The sequence below is a fragment of the Gossypium hirsutum genome, chromosome D02 (genome assembly GCF_007990345.1).
Source record: "Gossypium hirsutum isolate 1008001.06 chromosome D02, Gossypium_hirsutum_v2.1, whole genome shotgun sequence".
Classification (NCBI taxonomy): Eukaryota; Viridiplantae; Streptophyta; class Magnoliopsida; order Malvales; family Malvaceae; genus Gossypium; species Gossypium hirsutum.
The window spans coordinates 50713036-50731627 of record NC_053438.1 but is presented as its reverse complement, the minus strand read 5'-3'; the positions used below and the strand labels follow the sequence as shown (position 1 = coordinate 50731627).

General features: G+C 32.8%; 1 protein-coding gene and 2 long non-coding RNA genes across 4 annotated transcripts; all 3 read right to left on the bottom strand.

The window, feature by feature from the left end:
• Positions 1 to 4022: 4022 nt before the first annotated feature.
• LOC107909951 (D-galacturonate reductase) lies at positions 4023 to 6277 on the bottom strand. 2 transcript variants are annotated; one of them, XM_016837661.2, is made up of 4 exons: positions 5832 to 6265; positions 5486 to 5729; positions 5212 to 5391; positions 4023 to 5095 (listed from the first exon to the last, which is right to left on the bottom strand). In XM_016837661.2, the coding sequence occupies exons 1-4, from the start codon at positions 6152 to 6154 to the stop codon at positions 4892 to 4894; spliced, it is 951 nt and encodes a 316-aa protein (XP_016693150.2). In that variant the 5' UTR covers positions 6155 to 6265; the 3' UTR covers positions 4023 to 4891. The 2 variants fall into 2 exon arrangements, with proteins under 2 accessions (XP_016693150.2, XP_016693149.2); XM_016837660.2 differs by having other exon boundaries at positions 4439 to 5104; positions 5832 to 6277.
• Positions 6278 to 7967: 1690 nt separating this feature from the next.
• On the bottom strand, positions 7968 to 13872 carry LOC107887598 (uncharacterized). The gene is made up of 8 exons (XR_005910633.1): positions 10886 to 13872; positions 10644 to 10791; positions 10088 to 10169; positions 9902 to 9997; positions 9017 to 9350; positions 8743 to 8922; positions 8493 to 8543; positions 7968 to 8313 (listed from the first exon to the last, which is right to left on the bottom strand). It is a non-coding gene; the product is annotated as an uncharacterized lncRNA (long non-coding RNA).
• Positions 13873 to 15495: 1623 nt separating this feature from the next.
• On the bottom strand, positions 15496 to 17176 carry LOC107909952 (uncharacterized). Its single transcript, XR_001687414.2, has 2 exons — positions 16539 to 17176; positions 15496 to 16435 (listed from the first exon to the last, which is right to left on the bottom strand). It is a non-coding gene; the product is annotated as an uncharacterized lncRNA (long non-coding RNA).
• Positions 17177 to 18592: the final 1416 nt, after the last annotated feature.

Sequence of the window (18592 nt, the reverse complement as noted above, 5' to 3'; positions counted from 1 at the left end):
GAAAGAAATGGGAGAGGTGTGAATAGAACCTAGAACCTCTAGGGAGAACACTAACAACTTAACTATCAAGCTTATTCAATTATTTGGTTATTTGTTTCATCTAACCCCCTATATTTTGGGGCATTACACTATCCAAATAAGAATCTATTAGATAGTTATGTCTATGAAAAGACATAAGAATTCCTATAATTGAGAAAGGAATTTCATTTGCATGACATACTAAGAAATATCAAACCACACCAAAAACTTAGGAAAAAGTTTCTTTATTCTCCTCCATATTCTAATATTCAAATATTATTCTATAAATATTTGTATATAAGTTATTTATAGAATTTGATAATCTTGCTATGCTTTGCTTAGTGCTCAATGGACTGTTTTCGTAAATGTAAAATGCAAACAATTATTAGGTTTCATTGTACCCTTGAGGTTCATGTTCCAATAACTATTTTGCACACTGAAATATAGGTGGGGTGAATAGAACCTTAAAGAAAGTGACATGGTTACACGCCATTAAGCATTACATTAATTTCTCATAAGTTTATTTTTATCCTCACATACCAACACATATAACTACAATAAATTGCTCTTTAGGAATGTATACACATACATGTTATTGAAACAACTAGAACTTTGTTACATTAAGACTCTTTACCATCATACTTTTGGAGTTTTTTCTTGTCACCAAAAAATCTATTTAATTAATAAATTAACTACACCCAATTTACATAAGCGTTGCCTATACGAAATTTTGTTTTAAAATAAGCCAAAATACATTTCGATAAAAATTTTTGGTTAGGTTACCCCTGGTTCAAACCATACATCGATAACAAATTGAAACCTTGGTCAAATCCATGTGCTTATTAGGGATCATGAAATAAATATTACTGTGATTAGTGTTTTGGTCCAAAATCTTCCAAATTATATTTATCTAGTAATGTATTATTTTTGGAAGATAATTTCCCTTTTCAGAATATATTTTCCCATTCAAATTCATAAAATCTTGAACATATATCTTAGCAAATTTGTTTGGTCAACCAATCACAAGAAAATAACACTTTAAATTCCAACATGCAATTTGAGCAAATCCATTTTCAACATCCTCCTTTGGCTATGCTACTACCTATGCATCCACACCAACCAATCTTAATCACAAATAATGGCATCTTCACAACCTTACATATGTTTTCCTGCTCAATAGATTCCATCACCCAAACCCATAATTAAATCCTATGAATATTCTCCCCCGCACTTTGACATCCACCTTCTCCTCCAAACTTTATAAGCCCAGACCCAACCCATCAACCCATTATCACTTACCAGCATTGAACCAAGCTACCACTTCTTATGACCACCATCACACACTTATATGCACATTTACCACCTAGCTAGCCAACAAAAATAACAATCAAGTTCTTAGTCATCAATCACCACGAATTCCCTATGTTGATAAGCCCCCAAACTAAAAGTCTCAAATCGAAAAACTCCATCTCACAATAAAAGACCATTCTTCATACCTTGTACATATAAACAATTTGAAATTGACCCAAAATAGAAAGAGTCCAAGTAATTTAAATTCGATGCTTTAAATAGAAATCAAATATGGGATTGGGTTCCGTTCCATCCTTTATTAAATGTGGTTGATTGCATGTGGTTATTCAGAATTAAATATCATTGTGATGGATCCCTTAAAAAGTTTAAACCCAACTTGTTGCCAAAGTATCTACTCAACAACCAAGACTAGACTATTAACTTTCATTCTGTCTAGTGGTTAATCTTGCAACTGTTTAGTGAGTGCTTATTACTTTCTATTGGAAAATTGGTCTAGAAAATAGTTTTTTTAGACATTGCGGAAGTTTAAATTTTTCTTAAAACAAAGCCTTTTGATATTTATAGCAATAAACCCTTAATTGAAATTAAAATTGTGTTTTGTACGAGGTGGTTTAAAGTAGATCCCAACTTTTTACCAAATGACATTCTTTGCTATTCTTGAACCCCTGATTTGTTTTTAAGTGTGGGCTCAAACAACACAAACCAAATGCATAGAACGAAAACTTTTATCAACTTTTAGTGGAAAAGTTAATTCACTCTATAACAAGAAACTATGAGTTTTTCCCAAAAAATATAATTTACTCTTAAAAATAAATTTTCATTATTTTTAAATAGAATAACGATACTCAATAACGTATGCAAATAATTTAGCTCATAATTCCTATTTATAGAAAAATGGTACAAAAATTTTGTTCAAAAATGTCTAATTAAATGATAACATTTTAATAGAAAATACATACTCTACTCTAAGTAGAATACATAGGGGCGGTGACAACTCTAAGGGGACTAGGGTTTGCCACCCCTCATGCTTCAATCGCGCCTATTTGGGTCTTTTGTGTATCAAGTATAATTATATGTGTTACCTAAACTTTTATCCAGCACTTACAATTTATCCAACCCAATAACTATTTTTTATTTATCAAAATATCATTTATTTAATCAATTAATATAATTAAATTTATTTTCTCAACTAATTCTAATTTCATTAAAGTTATGGCAACTTTACTGTATTAGAATCCATGAGGAAATTAATTTAATTGTCTTATTCAACAAATTTATGATGACTAATTAATTTATTTTTTACTTTGAACTTCAATTATTTAATTACACATAATTAAATAATAATTCAAAGAAATTAAGTTCATTCCTAAGTCATCTTTTGCATTTAGCGAGAAAACGCATTCATTGCGGATAGTGATACAAGCGATTTATTGCTCTTATTTCATCATCTTCACTCGTTCCATATGCAATTCGTTTTTTGTTATCTCGAGCTAGTGAGGGATAAACATATATAATTAGGACTCAAATAATTTGTAATTAAGTTTCGATTTTTTGTCTATTAATTACAACAATATTTAATCATGGAGTTATTCCACTAAAGTACCATGATTGAACTCTTCCATATTATATACCCTTACGAAAACTACTCATCAAATGCTTATCCAATGATTTTTTCATAAATATGTTATCCTTATAGAATATCCTTAATCTTTTTGGGATAAATATGTTCTCCCAATATGATCTTATTTTATCTCATATTAACCATTACATCTTTCTTCATGAAAATTCAATTATTAACAAATAGTAATTAAGTCATTTATCTCTAAGACAAATGACCTGTGACCATGTTACATTTCATTTATCATGTAATAACTATGAGAGGATATCATTTACTTTTTATTGGGATATGAATTCCACTGTTGTGGAATGATGCTACATTGTGCAGAATTCGTATACCCAACGTACCAATTTCTGGTTCCTTATCTTTTTTAACTCAAGCTTCCATATACGAGTCCAGCATTGACTTAGGATTCAGGTATGCTACGCTATGAATGTCAAGAGTGAATAAATTCATAAATGGTTCTAGAATCTATTCTACTTGGGTCTTGTCTGATATACTGTCAATCCAATTAGCCACTTTTATATCTATCTTCTGGGAGTCATCTACTTCAATACTGAAGACAAGGTATCTCCCCATTTGGACTTGATAGATGACATATTAGTCTTTTGATCGATTTGCTCAATTACAATTAGACTAAGGATGTGACTTATTTACTAATATAAGTTGTCATCTTGCATTACAATCTGACAATGTAATTCTACTTAATATTAGTTTAAATGTTAGATAATTAGTGAATCAATATTTTCTTTCAATTTGCTTTGTGTATAAAAACAGTAAAGGATAATATATAAAATATATTAATGATAACAATGGATTTTTATTAAACTAATTTATTCGAAAAATTATAAGTATATAGACGAAATTACTAGAATAAGATGTTAACATTTTCACTCAACGCAATTGATCTTTACATCATCCAGATGTAAAAAAGGGACTTCTAGAATGAAGCCTTGAAGAGCAAGTCTATATGCATTAGGACCCTAGCTTTAAGAGCTCCTAACAACCTCATACATATGTAAACTTAATAAAATCATTTATGCATTAAAACGAGCACCACAATCATAATATACAAAATTGAAGAATTATTTACTTTTATGCATTAAATCAATGATTCCTTTACCAACAACCACTTAGAAAAAAAATCATTATTTGTCAGTTACTCATCCTAACATTACCTTTGCAATAGTAGGCAAGTTCTTTGGGTCTATGCACAATCCAAACATGACACATTGGAAAGAAGGAAAAAGATTACTCACGTATCTCCCTCAACCTACACATTATGGCATTATTATTACCAAAACTAAGGCCAACCAACCGCAAGCCTTCTGTGACTCGGATTGGACTGAAATTCCAAATGATAGAACGTTGACAATTGGTTATGCAGTCTATCTTGGTAACTCTTCAATTTCCTAGTCTTCTGAAAACAATGACATATCTATTGATCCTTAACTGAAGTTGAATAGTGAGTCGTGATTATTGCAATTGTTGAAACAAACTAGCTATACATTTCCTCATTGAGTTTTGATTCTTACTTGTTCCACAGGTATTTTGCGGCAACCTAAGCACCACCTACATTTGTGCTAATCTGATCTATTATAGTAAGATGAAACATGCTGCTATTTTTCCACTTCATTCGTGAACATGTTCACAATAAGGAAATTGAAATTGCAGATCAAATACCAAATATTCTTACCAAGCTATTGCCACGTGCCTCTTTTCATCTTTTGAATGACTTCTTCCCAAATTGGGGTTGTTGACATCACAGCCAACTTCCCGGGGGGAGGGGGCGTCGTAAAAATTAAAATTCTTAAAATTTTGAGAATCAAACACCTTGGGAACTAAGAAATCTTTCATGTTTTGGGTCAAACACCCTCCAAAATCAAGTAAAGCTTAGCATATATAAATTGTAAACATGAAAATAAATGATCATCGTTCTTGATATCATAGCTGTGCCTCAAGCTCGGCGCTGGGCTCGATAAATGTACCGATGGAGTTAAATTTGCACTGGGGAAGACCTCTGATCTTCTCCAATTCTTCTACACTCAATGACCAATCAAATATTTCAAGGTTCTCCTCCATTCTCTTCTTGTTGAAGCTCTTTGCTATCACACTTGCCCCTTGCTCGTACACCCATCTTAGACAAATCTGCCATCTCTATTTATGTCAACCAACACTATTTATCTAATATATACTCGTATTGTGTATTTAAAAAAAAAATCATTTCCAACCACTGAAAATACAAGGAAAAGGGAAAAGTCCACCTGGGCAATTGTTTTCCCTTTGGCCTCGGCAATCTCTTTCAAAGCATGACAGTCGAAAATCCTGTTATCTCCCCACAACGTGCCTTTTGAGCCCAGAGGGGAATGAGCTGAAACATGAATACCCTTTGCCTTGCAGTACTCATTCAGCTCCTTTTGCTGCCAAAGTGGGTTCATCTCCACCTTTTAAACAAATTAAACAATTTATAATATCATATCCTGGTATCCATGTGTCACGCTTGGGTATTTGAAGAAAAATGAAGAGTCAATTGCTCACCTGGTTGACGGCGGGAGGGATTTTGGCAAAGGAAAGGATTTCTTCAAGCTTTCTCGAAGAGAAGTTAGAGACACCAATGGCTTTGGTGAGACCCAGAAGTTGACACTCTTCCATGGCACTCCAAACTGATTTGATATCAATAACAGATACTTCTTCTTTGGGAACCGGCAAACGACTCACCTCTTTGCTGAACTTTAGTGGCCAATGTATGAGATAAAGATCAAGATATTCTAGCTGAAGATTCCTGCAACACTCGTAAAATTATATATATATGTGAATAATAATAAAAAAGTGATTTGAAGGTTCAATTTATGGAGTTGTGCAAGGGTAAAAGTAAAACTACTACTCGAGACTCATTTTGATGGCGGGAATGACCAAGTCTGGCTCAGCATAAGTGCACCATAGTTTGGAAGTGATAAAGAGTTCATTCCGGGACTTGATGAGGCCAATGTTCAAGGCCTCAGCGATTGCTGCTCCAAGTGGCTGCTCAGACCCATATATGAAAGCTGTATCAAAGTGGCGATACCCAGCTCTGATTGCCTCAACAATGGCTGATTTTAGGGTCCCTGCATCAACTGGTGGATACGAGGCTGTCCCCATGCCTATCACTGGCATGGTTAGTCCGCTAAAGGAGGAGACGACTGGAACGATTGGAACTTTATTCTCCATAATTTTTAGTTTAAGATTACACTGTAAAGCTTAATGATTGAAAATCATCGCCTAAATAATGTCCTAATCGCACTGCATAATTACAGGATTTGCGGTATACACCGTTGATTTATGGGCTTAATTAAGGTATTGGTGTAACAATTTGTCTGGTGCAACCAACATCATCTGCTTCGTTCATTACGCGGAGCATTACCTTTGATGGACAATTAGGTTGGGGTCCATGTCTCCCTTTTCAACTTTGCTTTTGGAATTAAACAAGTGTCATTTCTAGCAAACTTTTATTACTCCTACTCAATGGGGAACTGCACATCAAAGAAATACAGCCATGCCTGCCTCTGTTTTTTCTTCTGAAGTTATTAGGTAAATTAGAGATTATTTGTGGACAAAACAATCAAGTAAATTTAAGCTACAAAAGTACAATCAAACCGATATCTACTATAACCATCCTTGTTGCCCTGGGGTTATGGACCGAGTCAACCCATTCTTCACCCGCCAATTTCCTTTGATTGATAAACCTTTAGTTTTAAAATTAGATTGTATTACTCTCTCCGCTGAATTAGTAGCCTAAAATATTTATTTTGATGTTTTATATATTTTTTATTATTTTTATTCAATTCTACCCATACTTTTGTTTGGAGTAATTTCGTTTTAATTAAAATATTTTTTTTTTCAAATTTCAATAAAGAATTATAATTTTAAAAAAAAATAGAAATGCAAAAGAATACTTCAAAGGTAAAAAATAAATGAATGAAAAGGGCTAGAAGCTACATGAATGAAATTGTTGTTTTTTAGGGGTACTTAATGAACTTGTTAGAAGATTATGCCTCAAGTCTTTTCGGTTCGATTTTAGTTTCACTTTAGTTTTTTTTAATAATTAAACTAAATCCATTAACTAATTTCTAATGATTTATATTTCGCGAGTTATTCAGTTCTTCCAAAAGTGTTTGATATTTTAAATTTTTTTAATAATGTTTTAAGTTCATTTTTCATCTCTTTAACATAATTTCTAATAGAATAAAGAAAGTCATTAGTACCTACAATTAGGGTACGTTTGGTTCGCTGTATTGGATTAGAGGTGTATTGGATTAGAGGTGTAATAGCAAATCAACTGTTTGGTTGAATGTAATGGAATAGAGGCGTAATAGTAATCTTGTGTTTGGTTGAATGGAATAGAGGTGTAATAGCATAATGGAAAAAACTAAAATGACTAGAATACCCTTACCATAAATTTGTTTTGGTAAATGATTATTGTTATTGTTATTTAAATTTTAATAAGATTATTATTATCAATAATAAATAATTTAATCATATTTAAACATAATTATTATTAGATATATTATAATTAAAATATAGAATTTAATAAAATTCTTAATAATCAATATTCTTATATGAATTTACTCAAATAATAATATATGATACTATAAAATATAAATTAACATAATTATTATTAAATATATTATAATTAAAATATATAATTTAATAAAATTCTTAATAATTAATATTCTTATATGAATTTACTCAAATCATAATTATGATACTATAAAAGATAATTTGAAATAATTAATATTAAATATATTTTAATTAAAATATATGATTTAATAAAATTTAAAATAATTATAACTAATAAATTATCTTATATGAATTTTTATAATTTAAAATAATTATTATCTTAGTCAAAATATGACTAATTTTCCGAAGCATGGGAAGAGGATTTATCTAGTAATTTTAAAATTTATCTCAAAAATGCTTAAATTAATAAATTGCAAAAAGAAAAAAGAAAAAATCGAGAGGTATTTGGGTCAGACTCAAGTTATTTCCAAAATGTGTTCGGATGCTTAAATTAATGAATGAAAAATCACATAAGCGATAAAGTGGCAAAACATTTACATATTATACAGCTTTAAAGAAACTTAGAATACACAACAAATGATGTTTGCATTCTAAAATATGGTAAAAAATATATTGCTTTAACGAAAATACAACAAAACAGATCCCAATACCATGCCCCATGGTTCTAAATTTGCCCACTCTTACTTCGACCAAGCGACCGTATCGATTTCAGCTTGTGCACTCCTATATAATTCCAGTCTCTTCGCAAGAGCAGATCGGCGTTCCATGATTGCTGGATCCTCATTCAGTAATGCCGATAATCGTTTTTGCTACAAAAGAAATTTCCCAAAAATCATTCACTGATCATTTTTTTCACCAAAATAAGTAACAGACGGTAAGTTGACTCTTATAAACCTTGAAGAATACTAAACTCAATGTCAAAAGATAGAAAAATAGCAGGCAAATTTTATTTGGTACATGAACAATATAAGCAAAGATGGGAATATACCGGAGTTTCACTCATAGCCTTGTGAACCAGATCCTTCAGAATGGAATGAGTCTGAAAAATGTAACAAATGAAATCAATCCAATTTGAAGCATCAGTCTATGACCAATATGATCCCTAGTAAACCGAGACCTTAATAGCAGTTAAAAATTATCAACATTTTTTATGTAAGACAACTAAATAGTAGAGGATAGCAAGAATATTGATACACATACAATGCAAACAATCAAATTAAAGCCATCATTTATTGTACCTGAGAGACCAGCCTGTTGAGATTAGTGTAATTCATTGGTTACATGTTGTCGTCTGTATTTGTGGTCTGGAACGTCCAACAAATCGAACAAATCCTGAACCAAAAACCTTTCTCTTTCTTTGGTGGTGCTGCCTTGGTATCCCTCTTGGCAATGAGATCAGCCATGAACTCAACAACAGCCTAATGTAGAAAGAAGTTGAATGAGTTAGTAGCTCATAAGAAATCAAACAGGAAAGGTCCTAGCAAGTTAAATTTGTAGCTAGATTAGCATTACCTGAGCACCCAATTTGATTACTTCTCTTGGTGGAACTTCCAGGGGAGTCTCATCAGCTCGGAAAACTCTCAATTTCGACAATAATCTGAAAGACTCGGGTAAAACTCTGATCTGGTTGTCACTTATGTCCAACTCTTCAAGCATCTCAAAGTTTTTAAATCTGAAAAAGTTTTTCCCCACATTCAATTGATCTCAAGAACCAAAATAGATATTGAAGTAGGACAATACGATGAGACAAAATAATTTGTTTGTTTTTCCTCTTAATGTCATCACAGTACTCTCTTGCAAGCACATTAACCTTCCTTTGATCCATGCCTAACTGGCAAATGTCCGCCTGTCCACATAAAGCAATTACAGCAGCTTTAGATAAATAAAAGTTTGAATTAACATTATAACCTACAAGAAAACATAGAATGTACACAAGCAAGGGTACAGCTTGTAAAAAATAGTCCAGAATAAACTACAGAAAAATGGAAGGAGATCAATAGCAACAATGCTGGAGATCCTTAACAGTTGTTCTCTACTTAAACTGTCAAACTTAAAATAGCTATGTAGAGGAATATAATAGTAAATTTGGATCTTCAATCAGAAATTGGAACTTTCTTTATTTGGACATATTGAGAAAAAAATTCCAATTACTCCAATAAAAGGATACCAAATGATGTCATAATGAAAATTCTCAATTAGAAAAAGAAAATGAAACAATGGATATCACTTAGAAAATACGTCTAATAAGCATTTATATGGTTAACAAATTGAGTAATTCGTAGAAGTAACTTGAAACAGAGTGACACTCGCACTTTTATTGAGATTTACTTATAAATCTACCTAAAGTTCTCTAAAAGCCTTGGAATCAGGAAAGGATAAAATCCAGAGCAGAAGCACCTTAAGGAAAAATATGTCAGCACACTGCATGCATGGGTAAAGAATTTGGGCAACGACAACTCATCTTGCTCACTACGGCCCATAATTTGACAACACCTAGAAAAACACATTTTGTATTCGGAGTCAACAAAAGAATTACTACAAAATATTAATAAAACAAATCAAAAGATCTTATTAGCCCCACACCTCATTATCCTAGGCAGCTTGTTTCTGCGAGCTATATCCATTACAAGTGGCCAATACTCTGATGCCCTGGAGTTAATTTCATCTGAAGACCACAAGAATTCAACATTTAAAAAGAAACACAATAAATCTAAATGTAGAGCCACAGTATATGAATAAACAAAGTGAATGAAAGAAGTATGTTAGAACTTAGATCTGAAAACAAATGCAGCAAACAACATAAATTTATTGAAAGGGAAATATGCATATAACAATTGTTTAAAAAAACAATAAAATCAATAAAATAACTACGAAGAAGCTAAAACTTTGAAGTCAAATAATCAGAAAAAAGTTAAATTGTCAAATTTCAATCTGTTATGATGTGTTAGGAATAAATAAACAAACCCATAATTAGTTTTTCTGTATAAATCAAATCCATCAAAGAGTTGATTCAATTCTGAGATTCAATCCCTACATCTACAGAGAAATCAATATAAGAGGACTATAAAATTTTGAGGGAAAAAACTTAAAGATTCTAAAAAAGAAAAAAGAAACAAAGAAAAAAGAAAAAGTAGAATACCAGAGCAATGTGCATTCTGCCAGAAGGCTCGAAGCCATCATAGCAAATGGGTTCAGGTTTATGATTTAGAAGATTTAGCAGTTCATCCTCTTGAATACATTCTTCCCCTACACTTCTTATAATCTTGAACTTTTCTTCTAAACTCATCCTGAAACAATGATTTCAAAATATATAAATATATTTACTCGATTTCCATCTATAAAGAAATAGAAAAACAAAAAATTACAACGAAAATGACTCACTGTGGAGTTGAAGAGGAGGAGGGAGGTTAAGAATCGACGGAGAGAGACTGCATACCGGAAGACGGTGGGGTCTGATCCGCAGGAGATTGGTCCGCCATCGGTTCAGAGAGTACTGCAACGGCGTTGGCAAAGGGTTTACAATACAAAGTTGTGATGTCAAAGAGAGGTAAAAAAAGAAGGAGAAGACAGCGAGGAGAGTGGAGAAGAAAGCTAGAAGGAAGAAACAGAAGACGGTGGATTTTGGGTAAAACAGAAGCGTGAATGGGGAGGGTAAACAGAAGCGGCAGCTAATCTGGGCAAAAGAGAGGGATTAGAAATCGGTGGTTTTCACCGATTAGGAAAGTAATGTATTACACGCGTATTAGCAATACATTGAACCAAACGACGGAATAAAGAGGGATTAGGTAGGGCCCACCGATTAGAGGTGTATTGGCTATGCCAATACATCCAACCAAACATGCTCTTAGGTTTTCTCTGTTTCTTCGTCTGTCGACTTGCAGGTTTGGGATTTGCCCAATTTATACCCAGTTTTTAGGGTTTAAGTTTGAATTAAAAATCGTAAGAGAGGGTTGTTCATTACAGACATGGAATTAGATCTCGCAAATCTAAATTTAGACGATTTGGAAGACGACCCTGTTGTAGAACAAGAGGAGATTGACGAAAAAGACGAGGACTTTAGCCTATGCCTAGTAGGCAAGGTGCTAACAGATAGCTCAATCCACTTCCCCTCCTTAAGGAATGTTCTATCTGAATTATGTCACCCTATTGAAGGGGTTACTATAACAGAGATGAGGAAAAACAGATTCTATTTCGATTCTACGATGAAGTTGATTTAAAAAGGTTGATTGATGGTATTCCCTGGTTTTTTAATTTGCACCTAATAATATTTCATAAATTAATGAAAGGGGAGGATCCATTACTTGTTCCCCTTCATTACACAAACTTTTGGGTGCAAGTACATGATCTACCATTGGGTTCAATGTCGGAAGGCATGGCAAGACAATTGGGAAACTTTATTGAAGAATTTTTGGATTATAATACAAAGATTTTAACAAAGTGTTTACGTAAGATCATGCGCATCAGAGTATGTTTGGATGTCCAAATCCCCTTAAAAAGAAAGAAACCAATAGTGTATGGCAAAGATAAGTCAACTTACGTTATTTTTTCAATATGGAAGACTCTATTTATTTGTTTCTTGTGTGGGCGTCCAGGGCATGGTGAAAGTTTCTGCCATCTTCGTATTTTGTTAAGATATCAAGAAGTTGAATTTGATTGGGATATTTATTTGAGAGTGGCACCAAGGAGGGAATCAATAACTGTAAGTAAATGGCATCGGAAGGAACCAAAAGAGGTGATCAAAAACGACATGGACTTGGAAGAAATTCGTAGAAGGAATCAAATGCGATCTCAAGGAGAGGAGGAATTTAATAATGTGAGAGGAAAAGGCGTAGAAAAGGAATTAAGTAGAAGATGACATAAGATTAATAAGGTTAATGAACTTGCAAATCGAAGGTGTGAAAACGAGGCAACGCATAATATGATAATAAAAGCTAATGAGGTACTCAAAGAAACACCAACCAGACCTGTTGATGGAAAGAAAAGACATAGGATTCAACAAATAGAAGGGGCTCATCAAAATGTCCGTTCAACTTCATCAATCAATAATGAGATATCAGCGGCTGCTAATAAGCAGGTTGACCGGTTGCAATGAAAATATTAAGTTGGAATGTTCGTGGCCTGGGGCAGTCGAGAATAATAAAACGTATTAAAAATAGCTTGATACAACTTCAGCCTTAAATGTTGTTTCTAATTGAGACCAAAGTCAATTCAAGAAGAATGGAAGCAATAAGGAAAATGTGTGACTATGCAAACAGGATTGATGTTGGTGCGGATGGATCGAAAGGGGGACTTTCTCTTGGCTGGAAGAAAGGAGTAATTGTAAATTGAGAAGATATTCTAAATCTCATATTGACATTGAAGTTATGGAAAATAGTGGAGAAGAGTATTGGTGCTTTACAGGTTTTTATGGTTCACCAATTGAGCATAAAAGGAAGGATTCATGGAGCCTTTTTTGACAGTTAAAAGGAAACAACCAGTTACCATGGCTTATTATGGGGGATTTTAATGAAATACTTTTCTCGTTTGAAAAAAGAGGGGGTAGGTTAAGGGAAGAAAGACAAATGTTGGCATTTAGGGAGGCTTTAGAAGATTGCGAGTTGAATGATTTAGGCTTTTTAGGTCAATGGTTTACGTGGGAATGAGGTAAACTTCCAAGCAATAACATTCGTGAGAGACTTGACAGAGGGGTGGCAAATCCATTATGGTGGGAAAGGTTTTCGAATTTTTCAGTTCAACATAAGTGCCATAGTATTTCCGATCATTGTGCTATAATTCTTAATATAATAACGCATGGAAGGGGAAGATTTGAGAACAGTAAAAGCCCATTGAGATTCAATGCTAACTGGGTGCTGGAAAATGATTTTGAAGAGTTAATTAGTCAAGGGTGGGATTTGGGAGAAAAGGATCTGCTAGAGAAATTAAAAGATCTGAAATTGAAATTGAAATCTTCGGATAAATCTAGTAGCAGATCCAAATAGAAGACCAGAGAGGAAATAAAATTGCGACTTAATAATTTAAATAAGAAAGATCCAGATGAAGACATCTTGGCTGAATTGATAGAAGTTAAACTAGAGCTCAACATGAAAGCCAACAAGGAAGAATTGTTTTGGGAACAACGGGCAAGAGCTAATTGGTTACGTATAGGGGATCGAAACACTGCTTTCTTCCATAATTTTGCAACCCAACGCAAAAAGAGAAATACAATAAAGATTTTAGAGGATGGAAAGGGTGGATAGGTGGAGGGTGACAACGCCATTATTGAACCTGCAACCAACTTCTTTCAAAAGCTATTCTCTACCAATCCGCTACAAAAGAGTGAAAGGCTTAGAAGCGAAATCCAACCGTGCATTACAGAATCTTTAAATGAGAAACTCATTAGAGAATTTAAAGAAGTAGAGGTGGTGGAATCTTTAAAAAGTATGGCACCTCTCAAAGCATCAGGAAAATATGGATACCCAATGTTTTTCTATAAAAAATTCTGGCATATTATAGGAAAGGACGTTGTTAATTATTGCCTCCAAGTGCTGAATAATGGGAAGAATTTTGAGGAATTTTAAAAAATCAATATTGTACTTATCCCTAAGGTACAATCCCCTACGAATTTGGGACAGTTCAGAATCATAAGTCTTTGTAATGTCATCTACAAATTGATCTCAAAAGTGGTGGTTAATAAATTTCGAAGGGTGCTAAATTTATGCATTGAAGAAACACAAGGTGCATATGTCCTAGGAAGACAAATAATTGATAACATATTGATAGCTTATGAAATTTTACATTCTTTCGAAAAATAAAAAAGGAGGCACAAGATATTTTGCCTTAAAATTGGACACGAGCAAAGCCTATGACAGAGTGGAGTAGAATTATCTTGAAAACATGATGAAAATGCTAGGCTTTTGCAACAGCTGGATAGATCTTATAATGCGATGCGTAAGAATAGTGTCATAATTGGTAGTAATTAATGGGATTCAAGGAACAGAATTCAAGCCAACAAGAGAATCAGACAAGGATATCCATTGAGCCCACACTTATTTATCATATGTGCAGAAGACTTCTCTAAACTACTAAATAAAGCTAAAAGGGAAAGACAAATTGAAGGGGTTAGAGTGGGCAGAGGTGAGCTAGCTATCACCCATTTTTTCCTTGCTGATGATAGCACATTATTTTGGAAAGCAACAACGGAAAGCGTAGCTTCAATGAAGTTAGTAGTTAATAAATATGAAAGTATTTCTAGACAACTTGTGAATTTTGAGAAACCATTGATTTACTTCAGTAAAAATGTACAAGACGACCGTAAAGAGCAAATAGAGGGAGTTTTGGGGGTTCGAATTTCAAATAATTTGGAAAAATATCTGGGCTTACCAACAAATGGTAGGGAGGAGAAAGAAGGGTGCATTCCTAGAACTAAAAGAAAGAATTATTCAAAAATTGAAGAATTGGAGTATCCATAATTTTTCTTTTGGTGGTAAAGAAGTTTTTATTAAATCAATTTTACAAGCACTTCTGATATGCGCCATACAATGTTTTAAATTACCAATATTTCTTTGTAAAGAATTACAAAAGCTGATGAGTAAATTTTAGTGACGAAATTAAAAAAACTAATAAAGGCATTCACTGGTGTAGTTGGTTCGCGATGTGTAGTCCAAAAGCATTTGGCGGTATGGGGTTTAGGGATTTAACAATGTTTAATACAGCCCTGTTGGCTAAACAGGGATGGAGACTAATCACCTCAACCTGTCTGTTTGTCTGTGCGCGTTATGAAGTTAAAATATTATCCATATGGTAAGTTTTTAAATGCAAGGTTAGGAGCTTACCCTTCTTTTACCTGGCGCAACATTTGGAACACACGAAGCTTATTAGAAGAAGGAACAGGCTGGAGGATAGGAAACGAAGAATCAACAAACATCTGGAATGATTCTTGGCTACTCACACTGATGATGGAAGAGTAAAGAACCAACAAATAAATATCAACTATTCCAAAGTAGAAGATCTAATTAATAAAGACTCGTTTTCATAAAACTACGAGGCAATCTAGAATTTACTGGATAGGGATCAAGCTGAGGCAGTCCTGTATATCCCGTTAGTAAGCAAGACTCAATAGGATGTTATAATATGGCGAGAGGACAAATTAGGCAAGTAAACAGTTCAGAGTGGCTTTAAATGGCTAATGACTAAGACCCTACAACAACAGGATTATGTTACATACCAAATCAAAAAAAAAAAGTTTATATTACAAAGCTTTGGAATCTCCTGATCCCAAGTAAAATAAAAATACATCTGTGGAGAGTTGCTAACAATTTTCTTCCGACGCTCAGTATCCTTAAACTTCGAAGACTCAGGAACGATGCTGCATGTCTAGTCTGCTCAATTGGAGAAGAAACTATGGAACATCTTTTTCGAGATTGCAAATTCATAAAACAGATCCTGCAGGAAGTTGGGTTGGCCATCTCGCACATAAACGCAAACCACACATAGAAACAATGGTTAGCCTCTTTCTTCTACATGAATAATATTAAAGTATGTGCAACCATGGTAATTTCTATTTGGGCAGTTTGGTATAACAGAAATAGACTTTACCACGAAGGAAAAAAGGGAAGGGTACAAAAGGTTGTGGATTTTATTAGAGCTTATTTACGCGAATTAGAACAAGTTAACTCTTTAACAGAAACCAGAATTAATCCAAGAGAGGAATTTTGGAGACCCTCTAAGGCAGAACAAGTTAAAGCCAATTTTGATACAGCTTTTCCATAACAAGACATGACAGCAACAACGAGAATCATTATAAGAAATCATAAAGGTTTTACAATGGGAGCATGTACTTACCCTCTAGGAAGAACAGGGAATCCGACCACTGCAGAAGTGAAGGTGTGTCTTCAAGCCATCATATTTGGGGAAAAAATGGGTTTTCGAGATTTGGTTGTAGAAGGTGACGCTCTTACAGTCATTAAAAAGCTTAAATCAGATTCAGTGGATAGATCGGTGATTTGCAACATCATTAATTAAATCCAAAGAAAACGATTCAGTTTAGTTAACTTACCTTTTGAGTTTACTTCTCGAAAGGCAAATGAAGTGGCACACGCCCTTGCAACTCGAGGGTAAAATTTGACTAGCCCGTCCTATTGGATCGAAGAAGTACCGATGGAGGTTGAACCCACCATCGTCAATGACCAAAAAAGACTTTTGAATTGGTAAAAAAAAGGGTCATTTCTGTCTGAGTCCGAGAATGCACTGCAAAAGAAAAATGTCCTTACTACTCTCTGATGAACTCAGATTTAGGAGAAATCTGGTATAGCGCTTCAATGGGTTTATTTACAGTGATGGAAAGACACAACCAGTATACTCCATTAAAACGACTATAGATGCAAAGAAGAGGAAATGTGTTTTTTGGAAGATAATAGGTTTTAGGTTTCTTCAGTTTTTTCTTTTAGGTTTTGCTTGCTCAAGACTTTATCAGGGGCCTTTCAATTTCCTTTTTTCTTTTATTTTTTGGGAAAACCCGAGGCACCACCTCAGTTACCAATGCTTTCATGACAACTGTTAGGATAGTTGTTGAGTTTAGACTTTTGATAAGTGTACCACATCTCCTCTTTTAATGCATTCCGATTTTATATTTATTTTAATAAATAAAAAATAATTTCTAATATATTTATTTTAATAAATAAAAATAATTGAACTATTTATATAATTTTAAGTTTTTTATCACATAATTATAAATGGGTGTCAAACTAATCATAAATTGTTTTGGTCAAATTTTATGATGAGAAGATACCAATTCTAAAATTTGAACAATAATAATTTTGATCTTCAATTTTTATGTATTGTGTCAATTGACCGTATAAATTTCTTCTTCTTTTTTTACTTAAAAAAGTTCTTTAAAAAATATTTTTTAATTTATAAAATTGATCAACTTGACCCCACAAAAATATTTTTAAAATTTTACTTTATAAAAATAAATTAACTTTTTACTCTCTAAAATCCAGAAATTCTTAATATTTTTATTTCGACATTTATCACTTTTCTCTCAAATTTCTTTTATTTTCCCTCACACACTCTCCAAAATTTTTACAAGATACGTAATTTACATTTCAACACTTTTAAGTGGGTCTCCCTAATTTTGATAACAAATCTTTTTTTCTTTACAAGATTTATTGATAATTTCTAAAATATTAACATTGTGGCTTTACTTGTGAAGGATTAGGATTTTTATGCAATATTTAGTTTTTATAATTAAACGACTTTGAAATATTGATTTTGTATAAGATTCCTAACTTCTTGATTTGATAATAACTTTTGGATCTGTATACAAATCCTTGAAGAAATTAGGATTGATCGTATCTATATTCTTAAATTTCATGAATATTGATTAAAAATTTAACATTTTTGTTTAGAAATTGTTGTTGCTAGTAGGGGTGAGCGTTCGATCGAATCGAATAAAAAAATTCAAGTTAATCGAGTTGACGAATCATATTTTATCATCCTAACTCAATTTGAATTTTTCTCGAATCGAGTTGAGTGAGATGGAATTCGAATCGAATATATTTGTTCGAGTTAAAGTAAAAAAATGACTTTGGGTCCTTATAGCCATTACCACCCACCGGAATCAACTTTGTTATTAACTTTCATCCCCTCGTAATTTATTTATTAATCTTTTATATATGAGTTAGTTTTTTTGCTTGCTTAGTTACTTCAATTATCTTTTGATTCTTGTCACCGTGTATTTTCAAAATTAAAAATATATATTAAATTTAAAAAATGTAATTTTTAAAATTTTAACACAAATATTTTATGGCATCATCAATAATTCAATTTTAACAGAAATTGATAAAGATTCAGCATGATTAAAGAATTTAATAATATAAATAATACTGTCAAAACCTCTCTCTCTTTTTAGATCAACTTTTCATTTAAAAAAACAAAAATGGAGTCGTCACAAATCCTTTTTATTTAGGTGTGATTGGATCACCTCAAAACTTGATCATTTTAATAAAATGTTAGATTCATTAAAACAATACTTTTCGGTCTAAAAAATCCATGAAATGGGTTAGAGAGTCGGCCATGTATGAGGAAGGGTTAGCACCATCATAATGCCCA